Source organism: Gossypium raimondii, chromosome 10, assembly GCF_025698545.1.
Source record: "Gossypium raimondii isolate GPD5lz chromosome 10, ASM2569854v1, whole genome shotgun sequence".
In the NCBI taxonomy this organism is placed as follows: Eukaryota; Viridiplantae; Streptophyta; class Magnoliopsida; order Malvales; family Malvaceae; genus Gossypium; species Gossypium raimondii.
The window spans coordinates 8,732,778-8,747,772 of record NC_068574.1 but is presented as its reverse complement, the minus strand read 5'-3'; the positions used below and the strand labels follow the sequence as shown (position 1 = coordinate 8,747,772).

The 14,995-nt window shown below is 34.1% G+C and overlaps 1 protein-coding gene across 1 annotated transcript; it reads right to left on the bottom strand.

Moving 5' to 3' along the window:
- Window positions 1–1,072: 1,072 nt before the first annotated feature.
- On the bottom strand, window positions 1,073–5,883 carry LOC105777535 (protein NUCLEAR FUSION DEFECTIVE 4). The gene is made up of 3 exons (XM_012600863.2): window positions 5,304–5,883; window positions 2,098–2,999; window positions 1,073–1,797 (listed from the first exon to the last, which is right to left on the bottom strand). Exons 1-3 carry the CDS (start codon window positions 5,631–5,633, stop codon window positions 1,332–1,334), a joined length of 1,698 nt encoding a protein of 565 aa, XP_012456317.1. The 5' UTR covers window positions 5,634–5,883; the 3' UTR covers window positions 1,073–1,331.
- Between the last annotated feature and the right edge of the window lie 9,112 nt (window positions 5,884–14,995).

Below are 14,995 nucleotides of genomic sequence, written 5' to 3'. Positions count from 1 at the left end.
GATTGCACCTTCTTATGTTTCGAGCGTTGTTTAGTTGCTTGACATTTTTACAAAGGTGGATATTATCTTTTAGGGATATCTAAATATATTGTATATCTTTTAGGCATATATTTAAGAATATATTATATATCTTTCCATATATTTAAGAATATATTTAGGAATATATTTAGGAATATATTATATATCTTTTCTATTCTTACGTGACTATTGCAGTATAAATAGAATATATACTCTTGAGGTTTATGAAAAAAATTGAAAGAAATAACCCTATTCTTGTCACTCTAAAATACTAACATATTTTTTAGACGGATAAAGATTGAACATATATTGGATAGACTTAGAATTAGACCTAAGCCTTTAATGGCTTTGCAAGAGGAAAGTGAGCTGTAATAGCGTTGAAGCTTGTGCTTCACATTGTTCTTCAATGCTTAAATAATGATGAATTTAAGAGAAAATAAAATTGGAGATTTAGGAATAGTAAGAGCTGAAAAATGGAGAAGAAGAGAATAGAGGAATACCTCACTTTTATACCTTGAAGGCGAATGTCCATTCCATAGGTGTGTGTTGATGGCTAGCATCCCGTTAGTTTTCTTGCCAATGTCTATAAGCCTCACAGATGATGTAATTCTTGCATTTATTATGAATTGGTATAAGAAACTTGTTGCTCAAATTAGTATTGTAATTGTAGTTTTAGTATTAAACTACAACTCTTTGTTTATGAATGATTTGGATTAATCATTTGCTTTGCTTTGGGATTTGCATTATCTCATAGTCCAAAAAAGTGGGCTCTTGTCCTTCTTACTCGAAATATAACTATTCAGTTTATTTACATAATATTTCATTAAAAGAAATCGAATATTAGCATTTACAACAATTTCTCTAGGATACCCTTTATAATCTCAAAAAGTAAAAAAATTGGGTCACAAATTCTGTCTTTATCTTTGCTAGAAAAGAAAAAGGCACAGCAATCAACCATGTAAATTACCTTCACAACCATCTTCATAGAAGCACAGAAACAAATTTTATAACTAAACTATGAGTTGGAATGCAATAATAATAAGGTCAACTGTAATAAATGCAAGTATATCTCTTTATTTAATATATGAAAAATTTTAATCATAGTTAAGATGGTACATTACATCCCTCTGAATAAAACCGCCAAATATATGAGCACTAAGCTCAATGAACTACTTTACTTGATATAGGCTCAAAAGTGCAGCAAAATTTGCAGCTAATGTGAGGGACTGCTTAGAGAGCAAAATTCGTGGAGCAAACCGATATAAAACAGGCATATCACCACTTTCATTCTGGCAAGTGAGTACTTCGGATTTTCAGTGATCCGAAGCCCGAGGAAGACGAAATGAACCAGAAGCATATAGCATCTGATAAACTGGCCGTATTCTAATTGTTAAAATCAAGCTCAAGAAGCTGCCTAGACCACAGATGCCGGCTAAAACAAAGAAAGTGAGCCTGAAGCATTCAGGTCCCAAGCAGGTGGAACTTCCTTGCTTAGCAGCTTCAGCATCATAAACATAACCAGCAAGCAGACCTGAGAAAAGAAGTGCACCTACAGGATTTCCTAGCAGCATAAAGCTGTAAATGATACCAAAATGTTCCAAGCCGAAAAGTTCAGATGCTGTAGGAACCATGAGATTATATTGAAATCCGTAGCAGATACCAAGCAAAGCAGTTGAAACATAGAGGGTACCACTGAAAGCTAATGCATACAGAACAAATGCTATGACCATAACTATTAGCGTGCAGGCCATCCACAATGTTCGAGGAATGGTTCTCGTCCTGCAAGAACACAAATCACTTAGAATAATGCCTCGTAAACAAGGGAAACTTTTAATATAAACTACTAAGTCTAAAGTCCGTGACTGGAACAAAGTTTGGACAGAAGTACTAGGAACATTTCCAAATCTTCAACTCAACCACCAACCTAAGAAACTGTTCCTTTCAAGCAAAATGTGCATGGACAAGGAATCATGACAACAAAAAATAAGAGAATTTAGTAGTTCTCGCTCTGGTGTTGAATGATTACAGAAAAGGGAAACAAGATATTTAGTGAATCAAAATTTTATAATGAGAAATGACCTGACAAAGTGTTCTGAAAGAGCACCCGAGCCAAGACGACCAACGAAATTGCAGAAGCTAAAAAGAGAGAGCAATATTGTTGTATTCTCTACTCCAAATGCAAGTCCGATTTGAGCCAAGTTATTGAGAACAGTAACACCAGAACCAACTCCAAGAAAATATACAATCCAAAGAAGCCAAAAATCAGCCTTGATAAAAGCTTCACGAAACTTGAAGTCCTCCCCCCTCCTGGGTCTTCTTTTCTTCTTCACTGCCCCCTCTCCCTCAGCAAGAAGAGTTTCCACATCCGAGGCGTATTCACTTTCAAAGAAACTTCCAAGATTTGAGGTTGATGAAGATGGAGACAACAAAGGAACAGACTGACTAGGAGCACCTTCTCCCTCAGCCAAATGCTCTGTTGAACCTGCCAAGGGTGTAATTGTCTCTGCATTGGCTCGAAAAAGTGTCATCTTGATCGGAATTCCAAGAGGAGAAAGCAAGAAGAGAAGTACAATAGCAAGTAGTACATATGAAACAGCATCACTTAGAGAAACCTTGTCATATATAATTGTTACTGTGAGAAGATAGATAGCAAGCAAGACACTAGCGGCTTGGGTAAAAACAAAGTGGACATGAACTGAAGAGTCTTCTCCAGAAGGAGGAGTGCAAGGGCGAACAAAGTACATCATGGCCAAACATATAACTGGAATTCCAAGAGTAAGGAACAGCAGCAGTTTCGAAGCAGATTGTTCAAGCAGCAAGCTGTATAATACAGTATATACAGCAGCACTGATCCCAGAATAACCTTTGAGGATGCCAGCAACAGTACCCCTACTGAGGGGGAAATTTCTCATGTTAGTTACTAGCACTGCTGTGCTAAACCATGCATTACTATTAGAGGCAACCACAAGTGCGATCCATAACTGCCATGGCATAGAACATGGGTCACGTAAGTATATAAAACATAAAAAGAGAATGAGAATGAGAGAAACCAATAACTGTAAAAAACCATCTGGTGGGAGACGCTAACAAAAACAAAACTTTAATGTTACTTTGATATTTTCTTAGGGGTATCCATCAACAGCCACACATCTCTTCACATTTCAAACGAGACTGGGAATAAATAAGGAACATAAAATCCCATTTGAGAAAATGACCTATGAGATGCTTACTAGCAGCAACAGAGCTACTATTTTAACTTTCTGCTACATCAAAGTATGAAGAGCAAGAATAAATAGGTAGTGAAATAATTTACTAATTACAGGTTTGGAAATGCTCCAGTGAAGACCTAGGAATATCAGTAAATTGCTTGTAGAAAACACAAAATGAAACAGATCAACCAACGGTTAATACCAACATAACCAGACGAGAGAAGTGCCAGATTGGCATGAGTTTAAGATCAAAACTTAAACAAGGTTAATTTCCTCCATCACTTATCTTCTTCTAAATCAACCCGTACTTCTTATTGTTTGGATGGTACGAGTGATCCAAAATGCTCTCGGTAATCTCCAAGGAGAACAGTTTGAAGTAGAAAATCTGGAAAGATTTTCCACTGAAGAAAGCAGGAAACACGGAAAATGGAGGTGGGGGAGAGAAAACACTTTTGTACAAGAAATGCATAGCTTCAGAAATGAAAAATAGAAACCAAAATCAGAGGATTGTAATACCAATTTATGTGACTTAAAACAATATGATCATCATATCATTAGCACTCATTAACACTTAGGTGTGCTTGGTAGAAAATAAAATTTGAGCGTGCTTGATAGGAAAAAAAGAAAGAAAAGAAGAGAAAACAAAATAAGAGAAATGATCTTAGTGTGTAAAAACAAATCATTTCAATTTGAAATGATGAGAGAAAATGAGATAGAGATATACATTTTCAAACGTTTCTTTTTTTTTTTTTTCCTTCTCATTTTTCAACTCTATCAGGTATAGATGAAAAAAATTACGACAAAATGTTTTGTTCTTTCTATTTCTAGTCTTTCAATTTTCCATCTTTCCAATTTTCTTTTCATTATACCAAACAAAGCCTAAGATTAGAACTACACAAGTTGCTTGATTCTGATTGCTAATAATCTTCTCAAGAGACTCATAAAACTATAAGCTCGTAATCATAATTCTGCTCTCCAAGATTTACTCAAGCCTGTAAGTACCTTTGTCCCTCCACTCCCACCCAACACATACAAAATGTTTTTGAATGATTTCTCCTTTGTTAGTGGATGAACAAAAAAAAAAAAAAAACACTTTTTGAGGCCATGAGATAAGCAGAATACCAACCAATCTAAATGTTTAAAAGAAAACAATTAAGAACTTGGTGATATTTCAGGAGGCTTTCAGAAGAGAATTTATCTACCATTAATAAAGTATTCATTCCTCACCAACAACCAATATTGTAAACCATGAGGAAAAAAACAACATTGACACTTAAAAATGCATAATACAGAATCAGAAACCATAAATCCAATACTGCAAACTGGTAAGAATCTCTAGGCTGCTTTTTCAGGCAGGTATAAGGAGGGCCTACTTATAGATAAGCTTCAGGCTTAAAGCATCAAGACACAAAGATATAATTGATCTGCATATTGCAAGACAGACTGGATATAATTTTGCTTGAAGTCATTATTAAATAAGTTGATGAGCTTGGTATCAGGAACAATAGCACCAAATCATATTACTACTCAAGTATTCAAGTGCAGGTCATAAAACACTTTTTCTCCCAACTTTATGAAGCAATTCTTCTGGTGGAGGACAGTGGACAGATTCATGGTCTTCCGTGAGCTATTAAGATTAGATCTATTTGTTGTCATTCATGGGGCATCACAGTGTTTGAACAAGCTCCAAAGGAAACATATAAAGCAGATGATTTTCCTATATCATAGCAATCCCATATCACTTTAGCTGGTTCTATCACACCATATACAAACTAAACTAAGATTTCCAATAATAGTAATAATAATAAAATAATGGAATCATCATGATTAAACAGTCCTCATGAAAACCGTACGGAGAAACAACCAAAAAGCAATTTGTAAAACCAATCCAATTAAGAAGAATTCACATAATTAGACAATAATTGCAAATAGATAGACAACTGATAATAGAACAAATTTCAGTATAACTAATAATAAATAATAAAATAAAAACCAACGGCTAATGTCATATAAAACTAAATTTAAAACTTAAACCCATAGAATTGAAACCATGAAACATGTGAGGTGAAGACTTACCACCCAGTAAGGCAGAGGATGAATAGTTTGGCTAACATCAAGCCAGATAACACCATATCCCAAGAAACAGGCAAAGACCCCAACAAGCAGCACAGTCCAAGGAGGGAAACGATTACAGGCAATACCAGGGAGGAGTCCAACACTTTCTCCAATATCATTTGCTACTCCCAAGAACGTGAGCTGTTGCTGACTGAACCCCGACACCGATTTCAGAGCAGAAGAATAGAGTGTGAAGTTGGTGGCGTTCCCAGCTGATATCTGAACCCATAAAGCAGCTGCCAACCCAACCCATGGTGGTCTGCTCCCCGCTTTCAGCTTCAATTTTGCCATTTGCTAATCGCTATTGTTGAAGAGCTACTTTTTCTTGTTTGAACTTGTTTGCTGATGTAGTAAGTGGCGACGATCGCATATATAAAAGATTAAAGAAACAGAGCTGTTTTCAGAATTTATTACTACCACCAACTTTTTCCTTTTAAAACAAAAATAATTACTAGACTAGTAGTATTTTTTTTAAAGATTTTCAGAGATTTTCAATATAAATTTACACATGGATTGAAAAGTCCTTCGATTAAAATAACTCAATCATTCCCTTTGTCTTGTTCTTACTTTCTTTTCTTATCTACCGACACGTTCAGACGTTGTTGTAGCTTGAGATACAGGAGACAATAAGATAATTAAAGGCATTTGTGATTAGGCAAGGTGGGTTATTATTCCTCTAAATCCAAATTTCTCTGTGAAATTTACAAGGGTTTAATTTATATTTGAAATTTAATATCTCTATTTTTATTTTATTTTTAGAGAATTTTATTTTTTTGGATTTTAAAATGTTAATCCAATTATTAATATTATTAATTTTGTTATTAAATTGAAGTTCATTAAAACATTAATTTTTTGTTATATGATTATCAAGTGAGTTTTTTTTAAATTTTATAATGTCATAGAAGAATTTTAACTATGCTAATAATTTGACATAAATTTTAACATTTAAAAAGTTAAGGGCTAAATTCTTAAAAATAAAAATAAAAGAACTAAATTTCAAATGTAAAAAGAGTATAAGAACTTGAAACATATTTTAACCCAAAAATTATACTGACCAAATTAAATTTTTGTTAAGACTGAACTCGAGTTTTAGACGTGTTTTTAATTATTTAATTTAATATTTTATTTTAATTTATTTGTACATAATTTAAATTATATAAAAATTAAATATATAGTACTATGTAATGAAATTGAAAGTTGCATGCGAACAACGTAATTATTTGATTGAAAAATATGTTGAAAATATTTCTAAATTAAAAATATGGTTGGGATCTTTGAAATTTTACACTACACACCAAAAAAAAAAAAAGGAAAAGTTATGGACTAAAACTCGTGTTGGGTTTAAGTATTGGGTTATATTTGATTGGGCTGAATCGTAGGTATGGGAGAGTTGAGTAAAACGGTGCGTAGAGCAAGGTTTAATGAAACGCATCGTTTGGTTATAATTTTAGTCTGTTCTTTTTACTACTTTTGAAAGTTGCAATTTTATTTCTTTTCGTCCCTATAAAATCAGTGTAATAGCAGTGTCAGTTATGGAATCAAAACTGTTATTCACACTAATTTCTCTCTCAATTTCTCTCTTCTCCAAGTTCTGTTTCCTTCCTATTTTTCGATTACAATTGTCGAAACCATTTTTTGAAAAATAAAAGTTTTAGGTTGTCGACTTTTAAAAAATGAAAATTGAGAGTCGCCACCAATCTTTTATTAAGGTGTGATTGGGTCACCTAAAAACGGCTTTGGTCTACGAATTTTAAAAAAACGGGTCCGGGAGTCGGTTACGTATGAGGAAGGATTAGCACCCTCATTACGCCCAAAAATTGGTACCTAGTTAATTAATTAATGTCTTAATGTCGAAAATTTGAAAAAACGTAATCCTTAGCAAAAACTTAAAAATGTTACGTATTAAGACCCTTATCATTTCAGAGAAAGAAAATATCACACACAATGCGTTAGGGCACGACATTCTAATTTTCCCCAAAAATGAATTAGGCCAAAATACTAGTGCAATAAAAATTTAAAAGAATATCCATTTATTCAAGATTTAATAAATCGCGGCCCAATACGTTAGGGCACAATTCCTCCAAAATCCAAACTCGGAATATTTCCTTTATTATTTTTTAGAAAAAATCTTCATTTCGAGAAACCAATGCGTCACATCCAATACGTTAGGACACAACGTGTTGAATTCTCAATAATGAGTTCTTATTTTTTTTGATTAAAGAGAAATGCTCGATTGTTAGATTTAACGAAGAAAATCGGAACCTAATACGTTAGGGCTCAATTTCCTTGAAAATCCTAAATACAAGCATTATCTCAATTTTGAAAAGTTTGAAATCGAAAAAATGATGTGATGCTACATTAAATATACAATGTAATAATAAATACAACAATGGCATAGAAATAAACGAAATTAATGTACATAAACAACGACATGTAAAATATCAAATGAATATAAATGAAAATATAAATCAATAAGCAAATGAAGGAAATAAACAAAAAAATATAAAGAGAAAAGGTACAAAATATATATACATTTGAAATTATGAAGAATAAAAGACATAAAGATAATTTACTCATAAAATTTTGGGTTATAAAACTTATATATATATATATATATATATATATATATATATATAAAATACATAATGCATTTATGAAAACAAGGAAAATATAAATATATACATATAAAATATATTCATGCATTTACAAAAAAATGAAATATATAAGTATAATATAAAAGCGTGGAAAATATTTATAATAAGTTTTGAATGAAGTATAAATATATGTGTATATATTACAAAAATGTATAAACATATAAAAATCATAGAATATGGGCAAACGTATAAATATTATGAAATATAAATGTGTATATATATATGTATAAAAACTATGAAAATAAAATAATAATAAAGTATGTATATAATATGTATATATATTAAAACGTTTAAAATATATATGTATATATATTAACATGCATATGCGTACATATATGTAGGTATAATAATAATATATAATAATAATAATAATAATAATATAATAATAATAATAATAATAATAAAATTAATAAAATAGACTAAAAACCTAAAATGAAAGATTAAGGATTAAATTGAAAATCAACAGAATTAAAAAAAATGAAGGGCCCAATTAAAAGGCGCGAATAACTCATAGGGCTCGAATGAGAAAATATTTCCATCCTTTGAAACGCTTCACTTTATTAGGGCTAAATAAAATAAATAAATAAAATTCACAGTGGTATCACCTTCTCCTTTTTTAAAATCGTAAATAAGTAAAAACTAATTGAAAAAGAAAACAAGAAAACAGTAAGCCACCTTTAAAAATTGCCAATCGTTCTCCTTTTTTTATTGATTCTTTTCTTTCTTACAATGAAGTGAGAGGCCTTTATTTATAGCTGAGCCTCCCAAAATCCAACGATACAGATCAATTACATCAACGGCGAAGATTAAAGGGTATCTACAAATTAGATCTCTAAGATTACAAAATCATATCTTCTAAGATTACATATCATATCTAAGATTGCATATCATATCTAAGATTGCATATCCTCGAAGATTATGTTTCCATATGTGAGTTCGGGCTAAAATTGGGTATTACAGCTGCCCCTCTTTGCTCGTTGTCGTGTAACAGGAACGAAGCTAAGACTTTAGAAATGGCCAATTTTTGCCCGGTCACGCTGGATCTTGGTGCTCTTCTTCTTCAAGTAGCCTCATTCCTTCCTACTGCATCTTCAGAGGTATAGGAACTAATGCTTCAATCTACTTTACTGCAACTTTATAGCTTCAACTTGATCTGTTGTCACTTAAAGATGAATTTGATGTGATCTGCTCTGCTGCAACTTCAAAGAAATAAGACCCATCATTCTAATCCACTCCACTACAACTTTAGGGAGATAGGATTTGTTCATTCAGTCTGCCCCACTGCAATTTCAGGGGGATAAGACTTTCTTACTCAGTCTGCTCCACTGCAACTTCAGGGAGATAAGACCAGATGCGATCTGCTCTCTGCAACTTTAGAGAGATAAGATCTGTGATTTTAATCCGCTCCACTGTAACTTCAGGGAGATAGGATTATCGGCTTTAATCTGCTCCACTGCAACTTCAGGGAGATTTGCCATCTTCAGTCTGCTTCAATGCAACTTCAGGAAGATAAGACTTGCTTGCTTAGTCTGCTCCACTACAACTTCAGGGAGATAAGACTAGATGCAATCTGCTCTCTGCAACTTCAGAAGGATAAGATCCAAGGTTTTAATCTGCTCCACTGCAACTTCAGGGAGATAAGGTTTGGTGGCTTAAATTTGCTTCCCACTATCTTGGAAAGATATGATTTGTCGTCTTCGATCTGCTCCACTACTTCTTAGGGAGATAAGATCTACAATCTTCAACCTACTCTGTTGCTGCTCAAGGAGACAAGACTTAGTGGCTTAAATCTGCTTCCCACCATCTTGGAAAGATAAGATTTACCGTATTCGATCTGCTCCACTACTTCTTAGGGAGATAAGATCTACAATCTTCAACCTTCTCTGCTGTTGCTCAGGGAGACAAGGCTTGGTGGCTTAAATCTGCTTCCCACTATCTTGGAAAGATATGATTTGCTATCTTCGATCTGCTCCACTACTGCTTAGGGAGATAAGATCTACAATCTTCAACCTACTCCGCTGCTGCTCAGGGAGACAAGGATTGGTGGCTTAAATCTACTTCCCACTATCTTGGAAAGATAAGATTTGCCGTTTTCGATCTGCTCCACTACTGCTTAGGGAGATAAGATTTACAATCTTCAACCTTCTCCGATGCTGCTCAGGGAGACAAGGCTTGGTGGCTTAAATCTGCTTTCCACTATCTTGGAAAGATAAGATTTGCTGTCTTTGATCTACTCCACTATTGCTTAGGGAGATAAGATCTACAATCTTCAACCTACTCCGCTGCTGCTCAGGGAGACAAGGCTTGATGGCTTAAATCTGCTTCCCACTATCTTGGAAAGATAAGATTTGCCGTCTTCAATCTGCTCCACTACTGCTTAGGGAGATAAGATCTACAATCTTCAACCTACTCCGCTGCTGCTCAGGGAGACAAGGCTTAGTGTTTCACCGGTTTGTTCTCTAGGGAACATGACCTGTATAATTCATTTTATGAACCTAATTATGCCTAGTGATTAGGATGTCATGATCAGAATGAGTCAAATGCTCCTAACTAAGTATGTATGAATGATGTTTGCATGAATGCAGAATGTCATTTTTTCATTTTTTTATATAACAATCTTTCTTTATCGCTTAAGTTATCATTGCTCGACATTTATTAAGGTTTTATCACTGACGCGCTATAACGCTTTCGCTCAGCTGACGTATTTATTTAGTCAGATTGCCCCAACTGTAAACCTCAAAGTTCAATCTACTAGGACGCATAATTTGTACCATCATTCTCCCACTGTAACCCGAGGGTGGATATATATAGCTTTTTCTCAATTCACTCCTATCACAATTCAAGGATACAGGATCTAAATCTTTCTGGTCTCTTACACCATTCCCAGGGTGTCGTACCAAAGGCTCATGCGCAAATGAAAGCTCTCTTCCCCGAGGTAGCCTCTTTCTATTGCATGGTGATCATTACTTGCTTGTTGATTTAAGTTTTGTCATCAACACGACATTTTATCATTTGGTTGAACCAATGTTTTTGACAACAAAATCCAAAGAGAAAGTCCTAGTTTAGACTCTTCTTTTTCATATTTCCAACCTTTAAACCTGGTGCGTTCTAAATAATAGTCATGTGTCAAGCTCCTGTATTATTTAGAAACTTATAGAGTAATATGCAAAACTTCCCTTGTGAAAGTTTTATTAGTCCATTAATCATTATTCTAATGCAACATGCTTGCAAAAAAATCATAACAATGGATAAGAATAAAGTTAGTTCTGAGCATAGCTCGAAAGGAATAAATTATCAAAAATAGTAAAGAATGATAAAGAAATTGATTGGGAATGCGTATCTTGGAAAAGAATGAAGTATTCCAAGAACAACAAATTCAAAATAAATAGTATGGAGACGAGGTGCCCCAGATATCGCAGCTTGAACTTCTCTGTACAAACTTCCTGAAGACCATTCTGAGTTTGACATGTATTTAGGAGATCTACATTACTCTGTCGATGCCCCAAGATGTCGCGTACCCTTTCCTGCTGACTAAGGCATAGGAAGATCACATCATGCCCCATTCTAATCAACATTTGAGCTGCTCTAATTACCTCATGCCCATTCTGATCAATATTTGAGCCGCCCTTTTCGGGTTTTCAACTCAAATCCCCTTTTGTCTAAGGCGCCCTTTGCGGGTTTTCACCTTAGCCTCTTTATTTTACTTTTTCATTTTTTATTTTTTCATTTCGTCATTTTTTTTCCGACTCAAAGTGCCCTTTGCGGGTTTCTTACCTTGGTCATCTCATTCCTTAAGCGGAGTATTTCCTGACTGAATCTGAGTTTACAGGACTTTGCAGGTTTATCATCCATCTCGCTCAAAATCAAAGCTCATTTGAAAAACAAACCTTCTCTATAACATAAGGCTCTTCCCAATCCGTTTCCCCCCAAAATATATATTTTTTGTAGAGGGAGGATCTTCAACATTAGGTCACCCTCGTGGAATTCTCTGGGCTGAACCTTTTGTTAGCTCGCATTATTTTCTTCTGGCGCATTTGACCATGATGGATAACTTTGAATATTCCTCTTCAATCAGAATTTGATCCAAAAACTTAGAGAGAAAGAATCTTGTCTTTAATACGCAAAAACCGCGATAGGCCCAAGAGAAAGGCAAAGCCCCGACAGAGACAAGCCCTTGTCATCCCTTTCGATCAGAATCAATGTCATTCCAGATAAGGTTTTTCACATAAAAATCTTCCACTTCCATTTTGTATACGAAAGATCTTCTTCAGTATCAAGTTTCTCTCGTAGAGCCTTTTGGGACGAAATTTAACTATGATGAAAAAAACTTTAGATCTTCCTTTTCAATACGAAAAAATGACAACTTGACTTTAACGGGCAAAACTATGATGAGCCAAAAAAGAAAGCATTGCCCCAACAAAGAATTCTAACTGCATTGTTCGTGTTTTTTATCTTGAACATACTGCAAATTTTTGATGCCGTACTGCTGTTCAGATTACAATGACAATGCTTAACCTGGGCATATCCTGGTATGACTATGTGAGGACATTTTTGAACTCTTGAGGTAACTCAACAAGGTCTTGTTTTGTTTCTCCAGTTATGCACATTCCTTTAAGGTCACAATCTCTACTGTTTCCTCAGGAAGTAAAATTTCCTTCATGCTCTACCATCCTCAACAAGTCCAGAGATAGGCTACAATCTATGTCATTTTCAAAGTCATGAGATCTCCTAAACACATGCCTCACTCAAAAAGAAAATTCTGAGTCTGTCGCAGCGTCACTCACGTCATTGATATCTGGGGGCCTATAGCAAGTACAAACGAATATACAAAAGAATGTATGAATTTATGAATAATTATTTGTACAATATAATTTTGAATGAAAGAATGATGAGGAAGAAAATCCAAAAGAATGAAAGAATAATTACTCGCAAAGAATGAAACAATATTGGCTCAAAAATAAATGCAAAGATGTTATTTTATTAGAATAATGATGTTCAGACATGAGCCTATTTCACAAAGGAATTCCTATCATTTTTAGGCTAAAAACAACAAGAATGTTCTGAACATTACTCTAAACAAGCACTAAAGACTACAGAGATTTCTTCCGCAATTCAATTACTTAGAACACCTCCAAGTTGATAAGGGCGAATATCCAACAAAGACCGACATTGATGTGAACGCTTCCTAACCCTTCTTCATATATTGTATTCACCCCATCATCGATGTGATTGGGTTGCAGATTTTCTGCACTGGATGAACCATCAATTTTGACAATGCCTATATTAATGAGTCTTTCAACTAGCTTTTTGAAGGCAATGCAATTCTCTACTGAGTGCCATGTAATTCCCGCATGATAATCACATTGCGTGTTTGTATCATACCATTTAGGGTACGGAGGTTGTAGGAGTTTTGAGTAGAAAGGTACAACAACGTGCGCATCGAATAGGCTTTGATACAGCTCCTTATACGCCATCGGAATTGGTGTGAACTGGAGCTTCTCAGTACCTGGTTTCCCACCAGATTCGTGCGACACCCTCACGGCACCTTGAGTAGGTTTGGCTGTTGGCGGTTCGGTTTGGGCCCAGTGACGACCCAAATGGTCTAGTCTTGCCACCGGTTGGACCATCGGTTCCACCAATTTTTAGGTCTTGGTCTCGATTTTGGGTTCTCGAGCCCAATTTTCGATCTCAGGTCCAATTTTCAAGTTCAATTACCCATTTAGTCAATGTCTGACTTGAAAATTAATTTCTAAAAATATCATATTAATTTTAATTAATTTGAATAATTTATTTTTACTTATCAAAATTAATTTTCCCAAAAATCATTTAGATTTTCCAAATTAATTTTTCAACAAAATTTTTTAATCAAATTTTCTAGTTAAATAATTCTCACGACCACCTAATTTAATTCCACATCAAATAAATCGAATCAATTAAATTATTTTTAAAGTCGTAGGATTTTATTTTATTCAAATGCAATCCGATCGAGCTTTTGTTAAGCTAGTGGAGGGACCAATCAGATATATATAATTAGGCTTGAGTAATTACAATTATGTTTAGAAGTATCGTTTCGATAATTCAAAATTTACTTAATCATGGAGTCAGTCCACAAGAAGTACCATGACTGAAAATTCCTTATTGTATACTCTTTACGAAAGCAATTCATCCAACTGCTTTATCCAATGACCTCGTAATGTGTGTGTTACCCTCATATGGTATTCTTAATTCCTTTGAGTTAAATTCGTTCACTCAATATAATCCTATTTTATCTTATTGTCACCATTGTGTCTTTTTAATGATAAATATGATCACTGTCCACAAATGACTCTGATAAATCGCTCGTTCGAGAACAAGCAACCCATGACCACGTTCCATATTTATTAATCCATACAATGTCAATGAGAGGATATCGTTAACTCTTTAATCGAGCTATAAGTTCCGTAACAGCCCGATTTTGGGTCTAGTCAGAACAGTGGTTTTGGGACCATAAATCCGACGAGGAAAAAATGTAATGGCCTGAATTTTCAGAGGTGTCAGAACGGTGATTCGAGATCACAAAATTCGACAAATGGGTAGAAAATATTATTAATTTAGTGAGTATAAGTTAAATGTGAAGTTAGGAAAATTTTTGAAATAGTGAATAGTACACTAGAAATAAATATTAAAATAATTAGAATCGAGAATGAGGTATCGAGACCTCGGGGATTTTAAACCGAGCCATAAACATTTTAATAAATATTTATGTAGTGTTAAAAAGTTAGTATTAAAGTTTCATTAAGAAATTTTAAACTTCCGATAATTAATTGAACAAAAAGGACTAAATTGTAACAAATACAAAATTATGGGAAATGATTAAATAGCTTAAATGATAAAAGGAAGAGGGCTTAAAAGGAAAATAGACCCAATGTCTATTTGGGCTGGACGGCAAAGGCATGAAATCAGCAACAAAGTAAGGAGAATTAAGGGCAAAATTGGAATATTGCAAAATTTACTTAATAA